This window comes from Ahaetulla prasina, chromosome 3, assembly GCF_028640845.1.
Source record: "Ahaetulla prasina isolate Xishuangbanna chromosome 3, ASM2864084v1, whole genome shotgun sequence".
Lineage (NCBI taxonomy): Eukaryota > Metazoa > Chordata > Lepidosauria > Squamata > Colubridae > Ahaetulla > Ahaetulla prasina.
This window is the reverse complement of record NC_080541.1, coordinates 3,336,682-3,361,863: the sequence shown is the minus strand read 5'-3', so window position 1 is coordinate 3,361,863 and position 25,182 is coordinate 3,336,682. Positions and strand designations below refer to the sequence as shown.

Genomic DNA, 25,182 nt, shown 5'->3' with positions numbered 1-25,182 from the left:
GCAGCTGCACACTGCTGGCTCATATCTAAATGGTTGTCCACTAGGACTCCAAGATCCCTCTCACAGGTACTACTATTGAGCAAGGTGCCACATATACGGTACCGGTGCATTTTGGTTTTTTTGCCTAAATGTAGAACCTTACTTTGATAGAGCATTATTTGATAGAGCATTGCCAATTTTGACCACTTGTCTGTTTGACAGGAAAGCAGTTATCCAATTGTGGAGGGGTCCAGAGATGCTGTAGGATTTTAGTTTTAAGAGAAGTTTATCATGTACTACTGAGTCAAAAGCTTTGCAGAAGTCTATGTAGATTGCATCTATTGCTTTGCCCTGATCAAGATTTGTAGTCCATATATTTTTGCAGTGCAGAAGTTGTAAGTTACATGATAATTTTTTTCTGAAACCAAATTGTTTATTAGAGAGTAGGTTGTTTGTTTCTAGGTGGCATGTCATGGATTGGTTGATGATAGATTCCATTACTTTGCAGGTGACGCAGCATAGAGAGATTGGTCTGCAATTTTCATCTAGGCTGGGGTCTCCTTTTTTGAAGATAGGGAAGACTGTGGCTAGTGACCAGAGTTTGGGAAGGGACTGTCTTGGTGTTTTCTTTGAAAACAATTTTGCTTCTCATACAAGAAACTGAGTTAGAACTGAAAACACCCAAAAAAGTCCAATTGCCTTTTGAGGGGAAAAAAACACACCTTTGGGTCAAGTCAAGTTGACAGAAGCCATCAGGATGTGTCTGAACAGTGATCAAAAAGTGCTTTAATTCACCGAACAGGAAATGTGTTGGATAGGAAAAAAGCCACAATGCCTCAGAAATCAGAAGAAAACTAACGGAGATCAGAGAAAAACAAGAAACGCAAGACCAAATGGCAAGTATAAAGATGGCTTCACGATGCTCTACATCACCAAGCATGGTGATGAATATTGAACAGAACCAATGATTCAACCATTTCTTTGTCCATCCGCAGGATCTCACTTAGCTAGGCATGATGGGAATTGTAGTCAAACGTTTTCACTCAGGACCAATGCTCTTGGATTCAATCATCAAGAATTCATCTATCAAGGGCTCTTGATCTTAAAAACTCATGTTACCTCTGGAGCGGGGTGGGGGAATCAAACTGGCAGCCCATTGGTCGGATGCACCACCCACAGGCCACGCCCACCGCAACTCCGCGAATGGGGAAAACGTCGTGAAACATCACATGACACCAAGGGGACACACGGCAAGTATGATGCCCATGCTCTAGAGGCAATGTTTCTCGACCGTACAACTTTAAGATATGTGGACTTTGACTCCCAGAATTCCCTAGCCAGCAAGGTCACATATCTCAAAGTTGGTATGGTTGAGAAATAGAGCTCTAGAGGTGGGGTCTTCAAACTTGGGAACTGTAAGACTTGTAGGCTTCAACTCCTCAAATTCCTCAGAGAAGAGAATAGAATAGAATAGAATAGAATAGAATAGAATAGAATAGAATAGAATAGAATAGAATAGAATAGAATAGAATAGAATAGAATATGAAATAGAATGGAATAGAATGGAGTGGAATGGAGTGGAGTGGAGTGGTATGGAATGGAACGGAACGGAGTGGAGTGGAATGGAATAGAATAGAATAGAATAGAATAGAATAGAATAGAATAGAATAGAATAGAATAGAATAGAATAGAATAGAATAGAACCTGGATGGGCGGTTGTCTTTTGAAGAACACCTGACGACCGTCTCCAGGAGGGCTTTTTATCAGGTACGCCTGATTCGCCAGTTGCGCCCCTTTCTAGACCGGGATGCCTTATGCACAGTCACTCATGCCCTCGTCACTTCTCACCTGGACTACTGCAATGCTCTCTACATGGGGCTCCCCTTGAAGAGCACCTGGAGGCTCCAGTTGGTCCAGAATGCGGCTGCGCAGGTGATAGAGGGAGCCACTCGTGGCTCCCATATAACACCTCTCCTGCGCAAGCTGCACTGGCTGCCTGTGGTCTTCCGGGTGCACTTCAAGGTGTTGGTTACCACCTTTAAAGCGCTCCATGGCTTAGTACCGGGTTATCTACGGGACCGCCTGCTGCCACCTATAGTCTCCCATCAACCTGTGCGCTCCCATAGGGAGGGCCTCCTCAGGGTGCCGTCAGCCAAACAATGTCGGCTGGTGGCCCCCAGGGGGAGGGCCTTCTCTGTGGGGGCTCCCACCCTCTGGAATGAGCTTCCCCCTGGACTCCGACAACCTCCTGACCTCCGGACCTTTCGCTGCGAGCTGAAGACGTATTTATTTTTCCGCGCAGGACTGGCATAATAATTATTATGACTATTATAATTATTACGATTATTATTAATTTTAACGGGGTTTTTATGGTTTTAATGTATTTTAATTATGGGCCAAATTTAATACTGGTTTTAACTGTATTGTATCTATTTATTGTTGGTTTTATCTGGCTGTGAACCACCCTGAGTCCTTCGGGAGAAGGGCGGTATAAAATTAAATTATTATTATTATTATTATTATTATTATTATTATTATTATTATTATTATTATTATTATTATTATTATTATTATTATTATAGAATAGAATAGAATAGAATAGAATAGAATAGAATAGAATAGAATAGAATAGAATAGAATATGAATAGAATAGAGAATAGAATATGAATAGAATGGAACAGAACAGAATGGAATAGAATGGAATGGAATGGAACGGAACAGAACAGAACAGAACGGAACAGAATAGAATAGAATAGAATAGAATAGAATAGAATCACTGGAATATGAAATAGAATGGAACGGAACGGAACAGAGCGGAGCGGAGCGGAGCAGAATGGAATGGAATAGAATAGAATAGAACAGAACAGAACAGAACAGAACAGAACAGAACAGAACAGAACAGAACAGAACAGAACAGAACAGAATAGAATAGAATAGAATAGAATAGAATAGAACGGAACGGAACGGAACAGAGTGGAGCGGAGCGGAGTGGAATGGAATGGAATGGAATAGAATGGAATAGAATAGAATAGAATAGAATAGAATAGAATATGAAATAGAATGGAACGGAACGGAACAGAGTGGAGCGGAGCGGAATGGAATGGAATGGAATAGAATAGAATAGAATAGAATAGAATAGAATAGAATAGAATAGAATAGAATAGAATAGAATAGAATAGAATGGAATGGAACGGAACGGAACGGAACGGAACAGAGTGGAGCGGAGCGGAATGGAATGGAATAGAATAGAATAGAATAGAATAGAATAGAATAGAATAGAATAGAATAGAATAGAATAGAATAGAATAGAATGGAACGGAACGGAACAGAGTGGAGCGGAGCGGAATGGAATGGAATGGAATGGAATAGAATAGAATAGAATAGAATAGAATAGAATAGAATAGAATAGAATAGAATAGAATATGAAATAGAATGGAACGGAACGGAACAGAGTGGAGCGGAGCGGAATGGAATGGAATGGAATAGAATAGAATAGAATAGAATAGAATAGAATAGAATAGAATAGAATAGAATAGAATATGAAATAGAATGGAACGGAACGGAACAGAGTGGAGCGGAGCGGAGCGGAGCGGAATGGAATGGAATAGAATAGAATAGAACAGAACAGAACAGAACAGAACAGAACAGAATAGAATAGAATAGAATAGAATAGAATAGAATAGAATGGAATGGAACGGAACGGAACGGAACGGAACGGAACGGAACGGAACGGAGTGGAGAGGAGCGGAGTGGAATGGAATGGAATGGAATAGAATGGAATAGAATAGAATAGAATAGAATAGAATAGAATAGAATAGAATATGAAATAGAATGGAACGGAACGGAACAGAGTGGAGCGGAGCGGAATGGAATGGAATGGAATGGAATGGAATAGAATAGAATAGAATAGAATAGAATAGAATAGAATAGAATAGAATAGAATAGAATAGAACGGAACGGAACGGAACAGAACAGAACAGAACAGAACAGAACAGAACAGAACAGAATAACAGAGTTGGAAGGGACCTTGGAGATCTTCTAGTCCAACCCCCCTGCTCATCCCTATTTATGATAGTCACAGTGTCCAGCGGTCATGTGATCCCCTTTTGCGACCGTCTGACCAGCAAAATCAACGGGGAAAGCAGATTCACCGAACGACCATGTTCTTCATTTAACAACCGCAGCGATTTACTTAACAACTTTGTCAAGAAAAATCACGAAATGGCACAAACCTCCCAGAACAAATTTCTCACTCAGCGACATCAAGTGTGAGCTCCGTCATGGTCGTAAGTCAAGGACTACCTGTACTGCATGACGTGACGCTTTGACCTGATTTAGAACACCTAGGTTGACGGGGCTAAAGAAATTTTAAGCCGATAATTACTACGAACAAACCATGGCAGAACATAACAAAGAATCTTCAATATTTTAAATAAGAAAAAAAAAGTGCCAAGTAATAGAAAGTTCAGAGTTTAGCTGTTTTCCTTTACAATTGCCTTTTTTTGCCATGAAGTGAAGGTGAAGTTTCAACGTTCAAGTTCTCGTGAAGTTGGCAGGTTGAGTCTCACATTCCTGCAGTACCGGAAAACAGTGTTAATGAGCTGGGGAACTCAGGCATCTGGGAACAGGTATGGGAAGTCAACATTCAAGTTTTTCCAGAAGTATTTGTTGCGAATCTACTTAGCCAGGCGGGAGCTGACAAGCAAGCAACACTTAATAGTTGCGTTGTAGGTAAAATGTTCCTAAAGTATATTGGATTAACCTATGTTCCTATGAAGGTTCCTTTGTGCTTTCTGAGCTTGGTGGGGGTTTTTTGCAGAGGTTTCATTACCCAACTATTTATTTTATTTTATTTTATTTTATTTTATATTTATTTATTTATCAATCATAAGTAAAGAGTAAGTAAAAAAAGGAACAAAGGACAGGGACGGTAGGCACGCGGGTGCTCTTATGCACACCCCTTACGGACCTCTTAGGGATGGGGTGAGGTAATATCATCAAGATATTAGGAGGAGGAGGAGGAGGAGGAGGAGGAGGAGGAGAGGGAGGAGGAGGAGGAGGAGGAGGAGGAGGTGGTGGTGGAGGTCCTTGGTGCTGTCTGCGGTTAGTGGTTTTGTTGCAAACGTTTTATTACCCAACTAGGTAACATCATCAGGATGTTAGAAAAAAGAGGGGTTTATGGAGAGGAGGAGGAGGAGGAGGAGGAGGAGGAGGAGGAGGAGGAGGAGGAGGAGGAGGAGGAGGAGGACTATAGGGTCCTTGGTGTTCTCTGAGCTCGATGGTTTTCTTGCAAACATTTCATCACCCAACTAGGAAACATCATTAGTGCTAGGACTGTGGTTTGCTCTCAACTTATTTTCTGATGGCTTGTCCTATCAGTGTTGGTGGGTTAGGGTTCTTTATTAGCTACTGAGTAGTAACCATTCCTTTTACCAAGTTCGCTTGGTTTGCCAGTTGCGTCCCTTCCTTGACCGGGATGCCTTATGCACGGTCACTCACGCTCTGGTTACGTCTCAGTTGGATTATTGCAATGCTCTCTACATGGGGCTGCCCTTGAGGTGCACCCGAGACTGCAGTTAGTCCAGAATGCGGCTGCGCGAGTAGTAATGGGAGCCACTCGTGGCTCCCATGTAACATCACTACTACGCAGTTTGCACTGGCTTCCTGTGGTCTTTTGGGTGCGCTTCAAGATTTTGGTTACCGCCTTTAAAGCGCTCCATGGCTTGGGACCCGGGTACTTACGAGACCGCCTGCTGTTACCTTATGCCTCCCACCGACCCGTACGCTCCCACAGAGAGGGTCTTCTCAGGGTGCCGTCCGCCAAACAATGTCGGCTGGCGGCCCCCAGGGGCAGGGCCTTCTCTGTTGGAGCCCCGACGCTATGGAATGAACTTCCCCCTGGCCTACGCCAAGTGCCTGATCTTCGGACCTTTTGCCGTGAGCTAAAAACACACCTATTTATTCAAGCGGGACTGACATAATAGTTTTATTAATTTTAAATTGGGTTTTTATTGTCTTAGGGTTTTTTAAATTTTTAAATTTTAATATTGGCCTTTTTGTAATTTGCTTAGTTTTAAATCTTGGTTTTAAATTGTATGTATATCAACTTTTTATCTTTGGCTGTACACCGCCCTGAGTCCTTCGGGAGAAGGGCGGTATAAAAATCTAATAAATAAATAAATAAATTCCCTAATAGCCTCTTTGGCTCAGTGGCTAAGACCCTGAGCTTGTCGATTGAAAGGTCTGCAGTTCAGCGGTTCGAATCCCTAGCGCCGCATAACGGGGTGAGCTCCCATGACTTGTCCCACCTTCTGCCAACCTAGCAGTTCGAAAGCACATTAAAAAATGCAAGTAGAAAAATAGGGACCACCTTTGGTGGGAAGGTAACAGCGTTCCATGTGCCTTTGGCGTTGAGTCATGCCGGCCACATGACCACGGAGACGTCTTCGGACAGCACTGGCTCTTCGGCTTTGAAACGGAGATGAGCACCTTCTGCAAGAAAACAACCAAACGCCCCTCATTTGAACCCGGAGTTTCAAATATTCGCTTCTATCACTGTGTTCTTATCCTCTGGAGATTGTGGTAGCTTCAACATTGTAGATCCTCAAGCAACGATCAGAAAGTTATTTGTTTGTGGTGGTCTGAGAATTCCTGCTTTTGGCAGGGGAGTTGGGCCAGAAGACCTTCCTACCCCTGAATTCTATCACAGTTCTGTAAATCCACAAAAGAAAAGAAATAAAATCATAGGGCTGACCTCCTAACTGGCAGTTTTGGAACCAAATGAGGTTATTTCATCTACCCCCATCATCCTAATGACATTATAACATCTAAACCCATAATCCTGAACACTTTGGCGGAGGAGGAGATGAGTCACAGTTGTCTTAAAGCGTCCTTATTTAACTTCACACTTTCTAGTTTGCACAACACATTTCACCAGGTTGCTTACAAAGTCACATGACTGCATTTACTGACCTTGGATGGATGGAAGGCTGAGTCAACATTAAGTAACAGAATAACAGAGTTGGAAGGGACCTTGGAGATCATCTAGTCCAATCCCACTACCCAAGCAGGAGACCCTACGCCATTTCTGACAGACGGCAGGAGGCTCTACCCACCTGCCCGGACATGCGTAAAAGTGTTACACACGAGCGCGAGTGCACACAAGCGAACCGGTAGCAAACTAAATTGAAACCTATTACTGGTCCAGTCCTTGGAACTTAACAATAAGAAAGGTGAATCTAATATTCCACTTTATAATGCCTTGGTAAGGCCACACTTGGAATACTGCATCCAGTTTTGGTCGCCACGATGTAAAAAAGATGCTGAGACTCTAGAAAGAGTGCAGAGAAGAGCAACCAAGATGATGAGGGGACTGGAGGCTAAAACATATGAAGAACGGTTGCAGGAACTCGGTATGCCTAATTTAATAAAAAGAAGGACTAGGGGAGACATGATAGCAGTCTTCCAATATCTCAGGGGCTGCCACAAAGAAGAGGGAGTCAAGCTATTCTCCAAAGCACCTGAGGGTAGAACAAGAAGCAATGGGTGGAAACTGATCAAGGAGAGAAGCAACTTAGAACTAAGGAGAAATTTCCTGACAGTTAGAACAATCAATAAGTGGAACGACTTACCTGCAGAAGTTGTGAATGCTCCAACACTGGAATTTTTTAAGAAAATGTTGGATAACCATCTGACTGAGATGGTGTAGGGTTTCCTGCCTGGGCAGGGGGTTGGACTAGAAGGCCTCCAAGGTCCCTTCCAACTCTGTTGTTATATTATTATATTATATTATATATTATTATATATTATATTAATAGGTATAAAGATAAAGGAAAAGGTTCCCCTCGCACATACGTGCTAGTTGTTCCTGACTCTAGGGGGCGGTGCTCATCTCCGTTTCAAAGCCGAAGAGCCAGCGCTGTCCGAAGACGTCTCCATGGTCATGTGGCCGGCATGACTCAATGCCAAAGGCGCACGGAATGCTGTTCCCTTCCCACCAAAGGTGGCCCCTATTTTTTCTACTTGCATTTTTTACCTGCTTTCGAACTGCTAGGTTGGCAGAAGCTGGGACAAGTAACGGGAGCTCACCCCGTTACACGGCAGCACTCGGGATTCGAACGGCTGAACTGCCAACCTTTCAATCGACAAGCTCAACGTCCTAGCCCCTGAGCCACCACGTCCAATTAAAAAACAGGATTATACAACCCTAGAAAGAGTGTTTTATATCTGATTTCCATCAATGAATTAAAAGAGGGGGGGTGTCAACAACGCAGAGAAGAAACCTTTTGAACAATACAGGATGTCCTTGAATTACAACCGTTCATTCAGGGACCATTTGTAGATACAACAGCCCTGAAAAAGTGACTTATGACCATTTTCCACACTTACGACTGTTGCAGCATCCCCATGGTCATGTGACCAACTGACTCGCATTTATGACAGCGGCCGTGTCCCAAAGGGGTCGTGGGATCCCCTTTGCGACCTTCTGACGAGCAAAATCAAGGGGGAAGCCAGATTCACTTAACAACCAAGTTACTACCTTATCAACTGCAGCGATTCACTTAACGACGTTGGCAAGGAAGGTTGTAAAACAAGGCGCCGCTCCTTTTAACCACTGACTCGCTTAGCAACAAAAATTTTGGGCTCGGTTCTGGTCATAAGACAAGGATTAGCCCATACTTGAATACAGGTATTCCTCGATTTACGACCACAATTGAGCCCCAAATTTCTGTCGCTAAGTGAGACATAGACAGAACGACAGAGCCGGAAAGGACCTTGAAGGTCATCTAGTCCAACCCCCTGCTCAAGCAGGAGACCCTACACCATTTCTGACAGATGGCTCTCCAGACATTTGTTAAGTGAGTTTTGCCCTATTTTACGACCTTTCTTGCCACCGTTGCTAAGTGAATCATTCCAGTTGTTCAGGTAGTAACACCGTTGTTGAGTGTGAATCTGGCTTCCCCCTAGACTTTGCTTGTCAGAAGGTCGCTAAAGGGGACACTGCACCCGTCATAAACATGAGTCGGTAGCCAAGCGTCTGAATTTGGGTCACATCACCACGGGGGATGTTGCAACAGTCGTAAGTGTGGAAAACGGTCATAAAAATGGTCACTCTTTTCTCTGATCTTGTAACTTTGAACGGTCGCTAAAGGAACAAGTTGTAAGTCAAGGACGGTCTGGAAACGGCTCCAGGTTGCATATGTTGAGCTAAGAAGGAGCACAGAGTATGCTCAGAAGGCCAAAATGTTTTTTTTTATTTATTTATTTATTTATTTATTTATTTATTTATTTATTTATTTATTTATTTTATAAATAAAATAAATAATTAGGGCCATAATAGCTCAGGCTGGTAAAGCCTGTTATTAGAACACAGTAGCCTGCAATTACTGCAGGTTCAAGCCCGGCCCAAGGTTGACTCAGCCTTCCATCCTTTATAAGGTAGGTAAAATGAGGACCCAGATTGTTGCGGGGGGCAATAAGTTGACTTTGTAAATATACAAATAGAATGAGACTATTGCCTTATACATTGTAAGCCGCCCTGAGTCTTCGGAGAAGGGCAGGATATAAATGTAAATAAATAAAATAAAAATAAATATTTTGTCACAACAATATGTCATACAAAAGATTATATAGTATATAAATATATATGGGTAAATATAAGGAGGTATAAGCATATATATAGAAAGAAGAAAAGAAAAACAATAGGACAGGAACGGTAGGCACGTTTGTGCACTTATGCACGCCCCTTATGGTCCTCTTAGGAATGGGGTGAGGTCAATAGTAGAAAGTTTTTGGTTAAAGCTTTTAGGATTATGGGAAGAGACCACAGAGTCAGGTAAAGTATTCCAAGCACTGATGATTCTGTTGCAGAAGTCATATTTTCTGCAATCTAGATTAAAGCGGTTGACATTAAGTTTAAATCTATTAGTTGCTCTAGTATTATTGCAATTAAAGTTGAAGTAGTCTTTGACAGGAAGGACATTACAATAGATGATTCTGTGAGTTAAGCTTAGGTCTTGTCGAAGGCGACGGAGTTCCAAGTTTTCTAAGCCTAGGATTTCGAGTCTGGTGGGATAAGATATCTTGTTGTTTTCAGAGGAATGGAGAACTCTTCTTGTAAAATATTTCTGGACACGTTCAATTGTATTGATGTCAGAGATGTGGTGAGGGCTCCAAACAGGCGAGCCGTATTCTAGAAATGATCAGGTGTTCAGAAAGAGGTGAATTACTAAGTACCAACAGGTCCAGCCTGTCACATCGATCATTTTGGTTGCACATCTAATTTGCATTCAATTGTGCAAGAGGATCAAAGCTCCTTATTCCAAAACCCCACCTAGTGGTTGCTTGTGACCTGACAGTTGCCAGCATTTGAAACCTCAACTTATTTATTTATTTATTTATTTATTTTGCCACAACAGTATATATAAGCATAAGCATGAAAGTAACTATATAATATATAAGCATATATATATAAGCATAAGTGTGCAATAACTATATTAATTGGATATAATGAAAGAAAACAATAGGACAGGAACGGTAGGCACGTTTGTGCTCTTATGCACGCCCCTTATAGTCCTCTTAGGAATGGGGTGAGGTCAATAGTAGAGGGTTTTTGGTTAAACTTTTAGGAGTTGGAGAGGAGACCACAGAGTCAGGTAGTGTGTTCCAAGCATTAACAACTCTGTTACAAAAGTCATATTTTCTGCAATCAAGATTGAAGCGGTTAACATTAAGTTTAAATCTATTGTTTGCTCTTGTATTGTTGCGATTGAAGCTGAAGTAGTCTTCAACAGGAAGGACATTGCAATAGATGATTCTATGAGTTAAACTCAGGTCCTGTTGAAGGCGGCGGAGTTCCAAGTTTTCTAAACCCAAGATTTCAAGTCTGGTGGCATAAGGTATTTTGTTGTATTCAGAGGAGTGGAGAACTCTTCTTGTAAAATATTTCTGGACACATTCAATTGTATTGATGTCTTAGGCGGAAGTTCTTCAGGAAGTATTTAAACTTCTTAAAGGAACATTTCTACAGATTAACAGACACTTTGGAGGTCATCTAGTCCAAACCCCCCACCCACCCAAGCAGGAGACCCTATACCATTTCTGGCAAATGACAGTCCAGCCTCTTCTTGAAAGCTTCCAGGGATGAAGCTCCCACAACTTCTAAAGGCAACTTCTGTTCCATCGGTTGGCTGTTCTCACTGTCAGAAAATTCCTCCTTATTTCCAGGTTGAATCTCTCGTTGGTCAGTTTCCATCCATAATTCCTTGTCTGGCCTTCAAGTGCCTTGGAAAATAGCTTGACCCCCTCCTCTCTGTGGCAGCCCTTCAAATATTGGAAGATGCTATCATGTCTCCCCTGGTCCTTCTCTTCACTAGACTAACCATGCCCAGTTCCTGCAACCATTCTTCATATGTTTGATCCTCCAGTTCCCTAATCATCCTGGTTGCTCTTCTATGCATTTTTTCTACAGTCTCCACATCTTTTTTATAGTGTGGTGACCAAAACTGGATGCAGTATTCTAGGCGTGGCCTTACTAAGGCTTTATAGAGTGGTATTAGTACCGCCTTTGATCTTGATTCTATTTTTCTTTTAATCCTTCTGCAATTTAGAATTACATTGGCTTTTTTTGGCTGCCACTGCACATCGTTGGCTCATCCAGACCTCTTACGGTTGTCAAGGTTGAGAAACCTGGGGAGGAACAGGCTCCGACTCAACCCTTCCAAGACAGAGTGGCTTTGGGTTCCGGCGTCCGGGTACAGTCAGCTTACACCATCGCTGACTGTTGGGGTGGAAGTACTGACCCCCAAGGGAGGAGTGCGCAACTTAGGCGTTCTCCTGGACGATCGGCTGTCCTTAGAGGAACATTTGACAGCCGTCGCCAGGGGAGCATTTTATCAGGTTCACCTGATCCGCCAGTTGCGCCCCTTCCTTGACCGGGACGCCTTACGCACGGTCACTCATGCCCTCGTCACTTCTTGCCTGGACTATTGCAATGCTCTCTACATGGGGCTCCCCTTGAAGAGCACCAGGAGGCTCCAGCTAGTCCAGAATGCGGCCGCGCGGGTGATAGAGGGAGCACCGCGCTGCTCCCACATAACACCCATCCTGCGCGGCCTACACTGGCTGCCGGTGACCTTCCGGGTGCAATTCAAGGTTTTGGTCACCACCTTTAAAGCGCTCCATGGCTTAGGACTGGGATATCTATGAGACCACCTTCTGCCACCGATAGCCTCCCAACGACCTGTGCGCTCCCACAGAGCGGGCCTCCTCAGGGTGCCCTCGACCAAACAATGCAGGTTGGCGACCCCCAGGGGGAGGGCCTTTTCTGTGGCAGCACCGGCCCTGTGGAACGAGCTTCCTTCGGGGTTATGACAACTCCCCGACCTCCGGGCCTTCAGACGTGAACTGAAGACTTTTTTTATTTCAGCGAGCTGGACTAGCCTAAGAAATATTTTAGTTAAATTTTAAATGGGTTTTTAATCGGTTTCTACCGTTTTAGTGATTTGGCCATTAAAATATTTAGTTTTAATTTGGTTTTATATTGTTATTTATTATATTGTTGTATTTTAACATGGCTGTGAACCGCCCTGAGTCCTGCGGGAGATGGTGCGGTATGAAAGTTTGATTAATAAATAAATAAATAATAATAAATAACTCCACAGCTTGGACCTGGAGTTAATTCAGACCCAATGGTGTTGTTCACACATTGCCCTAGGTGCAAACCAGCCAGCCATTTAGAATCAGAATAGATGGAAGGGACCTTGGAGGTCTTCTAGTCCAGCCCCTTTCTCAAGCAGCAAATCATATACCATTTCAGATTGATGGTTGTCCAATCTCTTCTTAAAATGTCCTTTGGTGATGAAGCACCCACAACTTCTGGTGGCAAGCTGTTCCACTGCTTAATTGTCCTCACTGTTAGGAAGTTTCTCCTTAATTCCAGGTTGGTTCTCATCTTCATTAGATTCCATCCATTGTCCTGCCTTTTCGTGCTTTGGAAAATAAGTTTACCACACTCTTCTTTGTGGCAGCCCCTCAAATATTGGAACACTGCTATCATGTCTCCCCTAGTCCTTCTTTTTTCTAGAGTAGTCAAACCCAAATCTGCAACAGTTCTTCCTATGTGTTAGTCACCAGGCCTTTAATATAGTCTATTAAATATAATTATAGTCTAACGTGGTGTAATGCAAATTCCATCCACACCATTCATTCCTGGATCTGTGCATTTTGAAAACCTAAACATTCTTCTTGATAAACTATAGATAACCATATGCAAGTCAAGGCTATATCTAGATTTCATCCAAAGACTTTCCAGTGAGAATATAGTAATATAACCATATTAACTGTACAAAATGCAACTTTTCACTAAAAAAATTGAGAGGTTCTTTGAATGGGAGAAGTTATCCGAGATCATTTTTGACATAAGTCTCTAAATTTCATCCTTTGAATGACAGTAGCTATGGTAGACCATTTTTGACTTGAGACCCTACATTTCAGACTTCCTTTGAGTGGGAGAAGCAATTGTGTATAATTTTGGATGTGAGACCCCAAATTTCAGATTTTTTGAGTGGGAAAGGCTGAGGTAGATCCTTTTTTACTGGAGACCCTAAATTTCAGAGCTTCAATGAGTAGGAGAAGCTACCATAGATCATTTTTGATGCCCTAAATTTCATAACTTCAAGTGGGAGAAGCAATGGACCTTGGAGTACTCATATCAAATGATCTAAGTGCCAAAGCCCACTGTAACAACATCACCAAAAAGGCATTAAGAGTTGTAAACCTAATCTTGCGTAGCTTCTTCTCCAGTAATATCACACTACTAACCAGAGCATACAAAACATTTGCTAGACCAATTCTCAAATACAGCTCGTCTGTTTGGAACTTGCACTGCATATCGGACATTAATATAATTGAGAGAGTCCAGAGATATTTCACGAGAAGAGTCCTCCACTCCTCTGCTCGCAACAAAATACCTTATGCCACCAAACTTGAAATTCTGGGTTTAGAAAATTTAGAACTACGCCGCCTTCGGTATGACCTAAGCATAGCTCATAAAATCATCTGCTACAATGTCCTACCTGTCAATGACTACTTCAGCTTCAACCACAACAATACACGAGCACACAATAGATGCAAACTTAAAGTGAACCGCTCCAAACTTGATTGCAGAAAATATGACTTCAGTAACAGAGTTGTTAATGCCTGGAATGCACTACCAGACTCTGTGGTCTCATCCCCAAACTCCAAAAACTTTAACCTTACACTGTCTACTGTTGACCTCACCCCATTCCTAAGAGGTCTGTAAGGGGCGTGCATAAGAGCACCAGTGTGCCTACCGTCCCTGTCCTAATGTTCCCTTTAATTGTATTCATTTTATGTATTCAATTCATGCTTATATATATTATCTAATATGTACTCGACAAAATAAATAAAATTTAAAAAGTAAAATGGTAGACCATCTTTGATGTGAGGTCCTAAATTTCAGAATTTCTTTGAGTGGGAGAAACCACAGTAGATGATTTTTTGTCGAGCCCAACTCCGGCTCGACACATGATGCTACAGGGGTACGGATCATGAGAACAGCCCCTAATCCAAAGGGATGACATATCGAGGACTTGCATTTGGCAAGCATGGGAAAGGAATCAACATACTGGTGGCCAGGATAGAGGGAGATGAGGGCTGGGAGTTAGGAAGAGCTGCTTTAGTTCCGGGATTTAGCAGATGACGTGGCAGCTGGGACTCTCAGACGAGGAGGGAGAGACCGGCTGTGCGTCCAATCAATGGAGCAGTTCAGCCATGGGGCGGGGCATGAGCAGCGCGGGATGTTTAAAAGGGGCTGAGAGGCAGAAGCTCTCAGCGCTGACTTTGTACAGAGAGACCTCGACTTTACTGAGACCCGGTTGTAGTAGACCTGTCGTGTCCCCCTCCACCGCCGACGACCGGGTCAAGGAAGTCCATATCAAACGTGGCAACGAAGCCTCTGCAGCTTGCCAAATTCCTTCGAGGTTTATCAGGGCAGGCAGGAGTCCAAGTTGTGACTTCAGCGATAGAGTCCGATATCAGCAAACTAGATAAGACTTTGCTTGACTCAATGTTGGAATGCCAAAAGCAGGTCCTTTATATAGGCTGTGGGGTGTGGCTCCATGACTCAGCATTTATCCAGGCCTGCCCCTCCCTTCCTTCTGCTGGTGTCACCTCTCAGATCTCCGGAAGCGAGGATCCTCCCACTTTGAATTGTCTTCTGCTGTTTGAGAAAGGGAGGGGTCAGAAGGAGTAGTCCCGAGCAATTCCGATCCATGGCTGGCTTCCTCTGACTGCTGAGCCAAAGGAACACATGCCATATGAGTGAAGTTTATCGGGTTTGTTTGTTCATTCCTGGAATCCTCTCCGGGCATGGGGCTGGAGGCATGACAGGCCGTTCATCTTCATTATCAGACTTGGAGTCTGATAACAGGCCCGGGTGGAGACGGGAGGGGCCTGACTGAGGAAAGGAGGGAGGACAAGTCACAACAAGACCTAAGAAACGAAGTCACTATCGGAAGGAAAACCAAGTTGGCTTGTTTCGTCTCATGGCGTCTGACACAACTGTGGCTGAGCTAGCTGAGATTTTTGACTTGAGACTCTAAATTTCAGAGCTTCTTTGTGTGGAGAAGCTATGGTAGACCATTTTGGAAATGGGCATATCACAAAGTACCAGAGATAGAAAAGTAGATCTGTCAGGCAAAGGATTTTGCTACTCGGTAAATCTCATAACATTTGCCTATTTATAAAAACACAAGTTGCCAAATGAGGAGATGGGATTCGTTCTAGAGATGTTCTGGAGAAGTGGCTAACATTTGTCTCCATCTCTTCCCCCTGCATCCCTCTCCTGGAACCCCTGCGAAGAGATGAAAGCCAAGAAGCTGCTGTCCTTCTTTGGTAACTTTTTTTATTTTACTTTATTTTATTTTGTCACAACAGTATATACAAGCATAAGCATGAAACAACTATACAACACATAAGCGTATATATAATAAAAGGAAACAATAGAACAGGAACGGTAGGTACTTTTGTGCTCTTATGCACGCCCCTTATAGTCCTCTTAGGAATGGGGTGAGGTCAATAGTAGACAGTTTTTGGTTAAAGCTTTTGGGAGTTTGAGAAGAGACCACAGAGTCAGGTAGTTTATTCCAGGCATTAACAACTCTGTTACAAAAGTCATATTTTCTGCAATCAAGATTGAAGCGGTTAACATTAAGTTTGAATCTATTATTTGCTCTTGTAACTTCTTACTCTTCTTCAAGTTCTGACATCAGAAGATCTGGTCAGGTCAATGGTTGGCCATTCCCATCACTGAGTGGCATTCCTCTCCCCTAGAGATCCCCAAATATTACACCAGGATTGTTGGCAACAAGAGGTCCCAAATGAAGCAAAGCCCAACTCCATCTGAAGATCTGGACAAAAGGCTGAGCATCTCTTGGTGATTCTCTTTTTGAAGGTCATCATGCCTGAAGGACACAAGGAAGGAGCTGAAAGTGTGGTAAGTTGATATATTTTGAGTAATAATGCATCAACGGGACTACAAGGATTGAGGATTGAGTTCGTTGACAGAAATTCCACCCAATTTGAAGACAATAACGAAGTTAGAAGGGATCTTGGAAGTCTTCTAGTCTAACTCCCTGCTCAAGCAGGAAACCCTGTACCATTTTGGACAAAGAGTTGTCCAATCTCTTCTTAAAAACCTCCATTGTTGAGGCAGCCACAACTTCTGGAGACAAGTTGTTCCACTGGTTAACTGTTCTGACAGTTAGGAAGTTTCTCCTTAATTCCAAGTTGCTCCTCTCCTTGATTAGTTTCCATCCGTTGCTTCTTGTTCTTCCTTCAATTGCTTTGGAGAATAAGTTGACTCCTCCTTCTTTGTGGCAGCCCCTCAAATATGGGAAGACCGCTATCATGTCACCCCTAATCCTTCTTTTCATTGGATCTTCCCATATTTGAGGGGCTGCCACAAAGAAGAGAGGGTCAGGGGAGGACTAGCTGGTGAAGGGTTTAGAAGAACCCAACTATTCTATGAAGATGTTGAGATGAAGATGTTGAGACTCTAGAAAGAGTGCAGAGAAGAGCAACAAAGAGGATTAGGGGATTGGAGGCTAAAACCTATGAAGAATGGTTGCAGGAACTGGGTATGTCTAGTTTAATAAAAAGAAGGACTAGGGGAGACATGATAGACCTTGGAGATCATCTAGTCCAATCCCACTACCCAAGCAGGAGACCCTACGCCATTTCTGACAGACGGCAGGAGGCTTTAGCCACCTGCCCAGACATGCGTAGAAGTATTACACACGAGCGCGAGTGCACACAAGCGAACCGGTAGCAAACTAAATTGAAACCTATTACTGGTCCAGTCCTTGGAACTTAACAATAAGAAAGGTGAATCTAATATTCCACTTTATAATGCCTTGGTAAGGCCACACTTGGAATACTGCATTCAGTTTTGGTCGCCACGATGTAAAAAAGATGTTGAGACTCTAGAAAGAGTTCAGAGAAGAGCAACAAAGATGATTAGGGGACTGGAGGCTAAAACATATGAAGAACGGTTGCAGGAACTCGGTATGTCTAGTTTAATGAAAAGAAGGACTAGGGGAGACATGATAGCAGTATTCCAATATCTCAGGAGTTGCCACAAAGAAGAGGGAGTCGGGCTCTTCTCCAAAGCACCTGAAGGCAGGACAAGAAGCAATGGGTGGAAACTAACCAAGGAGAGAAGCAACTTAGAACTAAGGAGAAATTTCCTGACAGTTAGAACTATTAATCAGTGGAACGACTTGCCTTCAGAAGTTGTGAATGCTCCAACACTGGAAATTTTTAAGAAAATGTTGGATAACCATCTGACTGAGATGGTGTAGGGTTTCCTGCCTGGGCAGGGGGTTGGACTAGAAGGCCTCCAGGGTCCCTTCCAACTCTGTTGTTATATATTATAAGAACAGGGGAAATAACTGGGGTTTTTTTAATTTAAAGAAGAGAAGACAGAAGTCTTTTAATACTTGAATACACCAGGGAACAGGGTGTAGATATATTCTCTAGAGTCCCTGGCTGTAGGAGAAGAACCAGTATGGGAATCCTTATAGAAAGAGATCTAAACTCAAAATAAGGAGGAATTTCCTGCCCATGAAAGCTATTCATAAGTGAAAATCTCCTGAAGCCATTGCTATCCTATCACTGGAGAATTTTATACGCTAGTAGTTTTAGACTTACAACAGTTCGTTTATTGACTGTTTGAAGTTACAAGGCCACTGAAAGAAGTGACTTATGACTGCTTTTCACACTTACGACCATTGCAACACTACCTGTGGTCACATGATCAAAATTCAGAGGGTTGGCAATGGACTCATATTTATGGCGGTTGCAGCGTCCGTTTTGCGCCCGACAAGAAAAAGCCAATGGGGAAGCCAGATTCACTTAACAACCATGTTACTAACTGAACTGCAGTGATTCACTTAACAACTGCGGCAAGAAAGATCGTAGAATGGGGCAAAATTCACTTTTCACGACTGTCTTGCTTAGCAGCAGAAATTTTGGTCATAAGTCTGTAGAGGTTGAGCATCTATTTGTCCAACGTGGCCTGGGATTTTTATCTTGGGTCGGACGTAAGATCAATATCTTAGATAGATAGATATGAGCCAGCCGTGTGCAGCAGCTGCCAAAAAAGCCAACACAGTTCTGGGCTGCATAAACAGAGGGATGGAATCAAGATCACGTGAAGTGTTAGTGCCACTTTATAATGCCTTGGTAAGGCCACACTTGGAATATTGCATCCAGTTTTGGTCGCCACGATGTAAAAAAGATGTTGAGACTCTAGAAAGAGTGCAGAGAAGAGCAACAAAGATGATTAGGGGACTGGAGGCTAAAACATATGAAGAACGGTTGCAGGAACTGGGTATGTCTAGTTTAAGGAAAAGAAGGACCAGGGGAGACATGATAGCATCTTCCAATATCTCAGGGGTTGCCCCAAAGAAGAGGGAGTCAAGCTATTCTCCAAAGCACCTGAGGGTAGAACAAGAAGCAATGGGTGGAAACTAATCAAGGAGAGATGCAACTTAGAACTAAGGAGAAATTTCCTGACAGTTAGAACAATTAATAAGTGGAATGACTTCCCTGCAGAAGTTGTGAATGTTCCAACACTGGAAATTTTTAAGAAAATGTTGGATAACCATCTGACTGAGATGGTGTAGGGTTTCCTGCCTGGGCAGGGGGTTGGACTAGAAGACCTCCAGGGTCCCTTCCAACTCTGTTATTCTATATTCTGCAAAAGTTCCTAGACGAGAACGACTAGGGGAGACATGATAGCAGTGTTCCAATATCTCAGGGGCTGCCACAAAGAAGAGGGAGTCCAGCCATTCTCCAAAGCACCTGAGGGTAGAACAAGAAGCAATGGGTGGAAACTGATCAAAGAAAGAAGCAACTTAGAACTAAGGAGAAATTTCCTAACAGTCAGAACAATTAATCAGTGGAACGACTTGCCTGCAGAAGTTGTGAATGCTCCAACACTGGAAATTTTTAAGAAAATGTTGGATAACCATCTGACTGAGATGGTGTAGGGTTTCCTGCCTGGGCGGGGGGGTGGGGTAGGAGGCCTCCCAGGTCCCCTCCAACTCTGTTATTCTATATTCTGCAAAAGTTCCTAGACGAGAACGACTAGGGAGACATGATAGCAGTATTCCAATATCTCAGGGGCTGCCACGAAGAAGAGGGAGTCAAGCTATTCTCCAAAGCACCTGAGGGTAGAACAAGAAGCAATGGGTGGAAACTAATCAAGGAGAGATGCAACTTAGAACTAAGGAGAAATTTCCTGACAGTTAGAACAATTAATCAGTGGAACGACTTGCCTGCAGAAGTTGTGAATGCTCCAACACTGGAAATTTTTAAGAAAATGTTGGATAACCATCTGACTGAGATGGTGTAGGGTTTCCTGCCTGGGCAGGGGGTTGGACTAGAAGACCTCCAGGGTCCCTTCCAACTCTGTTATTCTATATTCTGCAAAAGTTCCTAGACGAGAACGACTAGGGGAGACATGATAGCAGTGTTCCAATATCTCAGGGGCTGCCACAAAGAAGAGGGAGTCCAGCCATTCTCCAAAGCACCTGAGGGTAGAACAAGAAGCAATGGGTGGAAACTGATCAAAGAAAGAAGCAACTTAGAACTAAGGAGAAATTTCCTAACAGTCAGAACAATTAATCAGTGGAACGACTTGCCTGCAGAAGTTGTGAATGCTCCAACACTGGAAATTTTTAAGAAAATGTTGGATAACCATCTGACTGAGATGGTGTAGGGTTTCCTGCCTGGGCGGGGGGTTGGACTAGAAGGCCTCCAAGGTCCCTTCCAACTCTGTTGTTATATTATATTATATTATACATTAATATGGTTCCTTCCAACGCTGTTGAACTTTGGATAACAGCTGTGTAAACATTGTGAAAAGATGCGTCACAACGTCACAACTGAGCCACACCCCTTGAGCCAAAGGCTGCATTATCCAAACTGGTTGGATAAAGCCATAAGAACATTAGCCTGGAGCATTAAGGTCTCTGCCCATCAGTGGGTTGTTTAATTAAACTTACACAAGGAATTATCTGTGATTTCTGAAGCCCTCACTCAGGCCTAAGAAAAACATGATTCTTGCAGATGATTTAGATGCACATCCAGGGATGGGCTTCAAAAATTTTAGCAAGGGGTTCTCTGTCCGGTTGTTGGGTGGGCGTGGCCATGGTGGGCGTGGCCATGGTGGGCGTGGCCATGGTGGGCGTGGCCATGGTGGGCGTGGCCTATTCAGCCTCCTGAACCACGGGGGGGGCATTTTTGCTCTTCCCGGGCTCCAGAGGCTTTCCTCGAGCCTCTGGGAGAGTGTTCTGTCCCCCCTCGCCTCCGTCCGAGCGATGACTTAATTACCCGGCACTATCAGCTCTGGCAGCAAACTAGCGAGCGTCTGCCAAGTGTCTCTGTTATCACCCTTGACGCCGATGAGTCAACAAACAGTACTTCAGCTCTTAGTTAAGCAGTTGATTTGCTTGCCATGAAGGGGTATAGCAGCCCTCGCTGCTTTTATATCCTGTGGGGTGTGGCTCCATGACTCAGCACTTCCTAGGCCTGCCCCACCCTTGCTTCTGTTGCTCCCGCCTCTCCTGCCTACGAAACCTAGGGTCCAGCCAGGCCTGATTGCCATCAGCTGGGTCTGGAGGCGTGGCCTGGGGGGGAAGAGTCAGGGGACGGAGGCCTCGTTATCTCCTCCACCTGGCCTGCCTCTGGCTCCTGGAGCTGAGCCAGGGAAGCCGGTGCTCCCAAGGTAAGTCCTGATGGCCCTTCCCCCTCACTTTCTGAGTCACTTTCTGGCAGGGGGCCTGGCTTGGGGGGCGCAGACACAACAGAAGGCAAAAACGGCCTCCCCAGGCTCCGGAGGCCCTCTGGAAGCTAGAAACAGGCCCGTTTCCGGCCTTCCTGAACTTCCGTTAGTTTTTTGCCCTCCCCAAGCCTCCAACACACCCTGCATTTACCTGCATCCAAAACGGCCGCGTGGGAGGGGAGGGGCAGGGTGGAGGCAGGGCCAGCCAGGAGTGGGATTTGGGGGCTTTCCGAACTGCGCAGAATCTTAGCTAGAGGTTCTCCTGAACCCCAGCGAACCCCCAGCAGCCCACCCCTGTACACACCCTCTCTAAATTAACCAGGCCATCATACTCCTTTCATGCTCTCCCACCCCCCCCACCCCCCAAGTTTTATTCCTTGGCCTCTTGAAAATGTGAGATGGAAAGCAGCAATATCCCTTTTACACGAGAATATTTGCAGCTTCAAGTTGAATTGTGTGGTCCAGTGCAGAGAAGAGCAAGAGAGATGATTAAGGAACTGGAGGCCAAAACATAAGAAGAACGGTTCCAGGAATTGGGTATATCTAGTTGAATGAAAAGAAGGACTAGGGGGTGACATGACAGAAGTCTTCCAATATTTGAGGGGCTGTCATAGAGAAGAGGAGGTCAGCTTATTCTCCAAAGCACCTGAAGGTGGGACAAGAAGCAACGGATGGAAACTAATCAAGGAGAGAAACAATCTGGAATTAAGGAGAAACTTCCTAACAGTGAGAACCATCAATCGATGGCACAGCTTGCCACCAGAAGTTGTTGGTGCTCCATCCCTGGAGGTTTTCAAGAAGAGATTAGATATCCACTTGTCTGAAATGGTATAGGATCTCCTGCTAGATAGGGAGTTGGACTAGAAGACCTCCAAGGTCCCTTCCAACTCTGTTATTCTATTGGTTATCTTGTTTATTCTACTGATGCTCAACATAGAACATTCTCTCTGTTTCTCTCACTCTCTCTCTCTCTCTCTCTCTGTTTTTCTCTCTGTTTCTCTCCCTCCCTCCCTCCCTCCCCCGCTCTCTCTCTCTGCAGCTGCCCTGTCTTTGGGGTAGGGCAACCCTACTGATGCCAAACAACTGGTGCCCAGATTATTTTCACCCCAACTGGTCAGCAACCAGCTGCCTGAAGCGTACCAAATTCATATGAGGCCACGGCGGTCACACAGAACACTTCTTCCTTACTGCATTCTCCGAAATGGAGACACTGCAGGTTGGTGGGCTGGTTCTCACACATGAAGCAGATCAGCGGGGAAACTGCAGAAGGAAGGAAGGGAACAAGGAAAGAGCATTTCAGCTCTGGAAAGCGACGTCTGGAAAATATCCTTCCCCAACATTCCTAGATATGGTTTGGCCTCTGAATCCCCAACTGAGTATAATATCCTTACCTTGAACCTTTTCAGCTTTTGCTTGCTGGTCTAGGATCAAAATCAACAATTTATATTGTTATTGTATTTTAAAGGAGGATCAGCAGTTAAGGATGCCGAGCTTGCCAGTTGGAAAACGATAGGCTGTGTTTGAGACCCGAGTGCTGTGAAACGGGGTGAGCTCCCGTTACTTGCCTCAGCTCCTGCCCACCTAGCAGTTTGAAAGCATGCAACTGCGAGTAGATAAATAGGTACCACTTTGGTGGGAAAGTAACAGCGTTCTGTGCCTTTCGGTCATGCTGGCCACACGACCACAGAAATTGATTTGGACAACTGTCTTCTTTGGTCAAGAAACAGAGATAAGCACCATGTCTAGAGTTGGACAGGACAAATCTTTACCTCTTTTACTTTACAGTTTGTGACTTCTGGTGAGGACATGGTGAGCTACATGTTCCTGTAGGTGCAAGAATGGCATTACAGCAGAGATCAGCAGCCAGAGAGTGGATCCTGACCGCTGAAATCACATAGAAAGGAGATATCATGGGATTGCCCATATGTACTCCAGACAGCTACTCCTTAAAAGTAGACTATAAGAATCAAGCTTTTTGCAGTCAACTGGTGAGCCAAGCAGCAGATTCAGGCTAAGCTCACAGTGGTAATATAGCCTCTAAAAACATAAAAGTCATTTTTCTGACAAACAGGGAAAATATTGTTTTATATAAAACCACTTTCTTTCTTTGCAAATATTGTTGTTTTTTTCTGTATTATTTTTACCTTCTTTTACTTTGCATTAGCTCTCATACTTTTAATCATAATACTCAATAAAGCTTTTTATCTCTGTCAAAGTTTTTGAGAATTTTAGATTCTTTGAGGGTGAACTTTGCTTTCCTATAAACGGCTTCCTCCAATTATATGGTTTTAGCGTTTGAGAAGATTCTTGAGAGTCTTCAACTTGGACTGCAAGGAGGCCCCATCAATCGATCCTAAAAGAAACCAACCAACCCTGGCTGTTCCTTGGAAGGACAGAAACTGAAGCTTTGGCCACCAAATGGGAAGAGAGGACTCCTTGGAGAAGACCCTGATGTCGGGAAAGATGGAAGGCCAAAGGAGTAGGGAGATGGCAGAGGAGGAGATGGTTAGATAGTGTCATCAACACAAGGAATGTGAATTTTGAGCAAACTCTGAGAAACAATGGAGAACACCAGGTCCTGGTGTGCTATGCTTCATGCAGTCGCAAAGAGTTGGATATGACTTCGTAACTGAACAACTGATAGAACTGGAACTCTTGAAATGTTCTACCTCTCCCAACACATAATACTTCAGGTCAATGAACAGATCAAAAATAGAGTTGGGTAACTTTATCAGTGCCTGAAGCTAACTTTGGCAATCAGTTGTGTTGGTCTAGTTAGTATTGCAGGCTTACCTTCATTTTTAAGCAGAAACAGCAGACCAAGAATGACAAGGTAGGTCTTCATGGTCGGAGGTTCTCCTTCTTCCTTGACACCCTCGAGTGAACTTTGGAGAACCTGATGAAGCGGTGGACTTATCCAAAAGAACTGGAACATTTGTGAACATTGTGAATCTGTGGGCGAGTCATCTCGTCTTGCCGTCCCCTTTGGGAGGTACAAATGAGAAGATCGATTGGTTGCCTCCAGAAAATAGGTGTGGTAAAACATCTCGCTAACACTTTCTCCACCATCAAAAGCTCCTCCTCTTTACCTTGTCACTTCTCTACCTAGGGAAAGTCATTGGCTAGCTGAAGATCACCTGAAGATCACTGGATTTGCAAGACACCTGGATCAGAGGCGCTCACGTTCCTGTCAACGTGATGCTATTCATGATGCAGGACTTTTTGGAGTATAAGACATATTTTCCCCCGTAAAAGAGGGTGGAAATGTTGCTGTGTCTTATATACCAGGGGTCTCCAACCTTGGTCCCTTTAAGACTTGTGGACTTCAACTCCCAGAGTTCCTCAGCCAGCTTTGCTGCCCAGCCAAAGTTTCCCACGCCACTTCAACGAGCGCTCCTCAAGAGATGAGAGCTTGCAGGGGGCCGATCTGACATCCGCAATAGAGAGCAAAATCCGGCTGCTCCCCAGACCAGACACCCTTTACCGCTCCGAGTCTCAAGCGGCAGGAGACGAGGGCTGCTTTGCACTACCGGCTAGGCAAATATATCAAGGCGGAATGCTGATGCTGCACAAGTGCAAGTAATGCTTCGCTCCCACAGCTTCCAGCCATCGCAATCGCTGTTTCGGCCTGCTTGCGCTGCAGCCCCTCCACCAGGGTGCACGGGCAAAAATACTAAGATTTCTCCACGGACCACCAAAATTTTCTCAAGGACCAGCAGTTGGCCACCGCGAACCACCGGTTGGTGACCGCTGCTCTGGTTAATAGTCTAATATTACCGAAGCTACACAAGATTAGGTTTACAACTTAATGCCTTTTTGGCGATGTTGTTACA

At 44.0% G+C, this 25,182-nt stretch overlaps 1 protein-coding gene across 6 annotated transcripts; it reads right to left on the bottom strand.

Moving 5' to 3' along the window:
• Positions 1-4,396: 4,396 nt before the first annotated feature.
• LOC131193935 (lymphocyte antigen 6E-like) lies at positions 4,397-24,362 on the bottom strand. Of its 6 annotated transcripts, XM_058174393.1 has the most exons (4): positions 24,143-24,362; positions 22,490-22,609; positions 6,350-6,471; positions 4,397-4,551 (listed from the first exon to the last, which is right to left on the bottom strand). In XM_058174393.1, the coding sequence occupies exons 1-3, from the start codon at positions 24,282-24,284 to the stop codon at positions 6,395-6,397; spliced, it is 339 nt and encodes a 112-aa protein (XP_058030376.1). In that variant the 5' UTR covers positions 24,285-24,362; the 3' UTR covers positions 4,397-4,551; positions 6,350-6,394. The 6 variants fall into 6 exon arrangements, with proteins under 6 accessions (XP_058030376.1, XP_058030379.1, XP_058030373.1 ...); XM_058174396.1 differs by lacking the exon at positions 6,350-6,471 and having other exon boundaries at positions 4,420-4,551; positions 24,143-24,353; XM_058174390.1 differs by lacking the exons at positions 4,397-4,551; positions 6,350-6,471 and adding an exon at positions 15,888-16,484 and having other exon boundaries at positions 24,143-24,355.
• Positions 24,363-25,182: the final 820 nt, after the last annotated feature.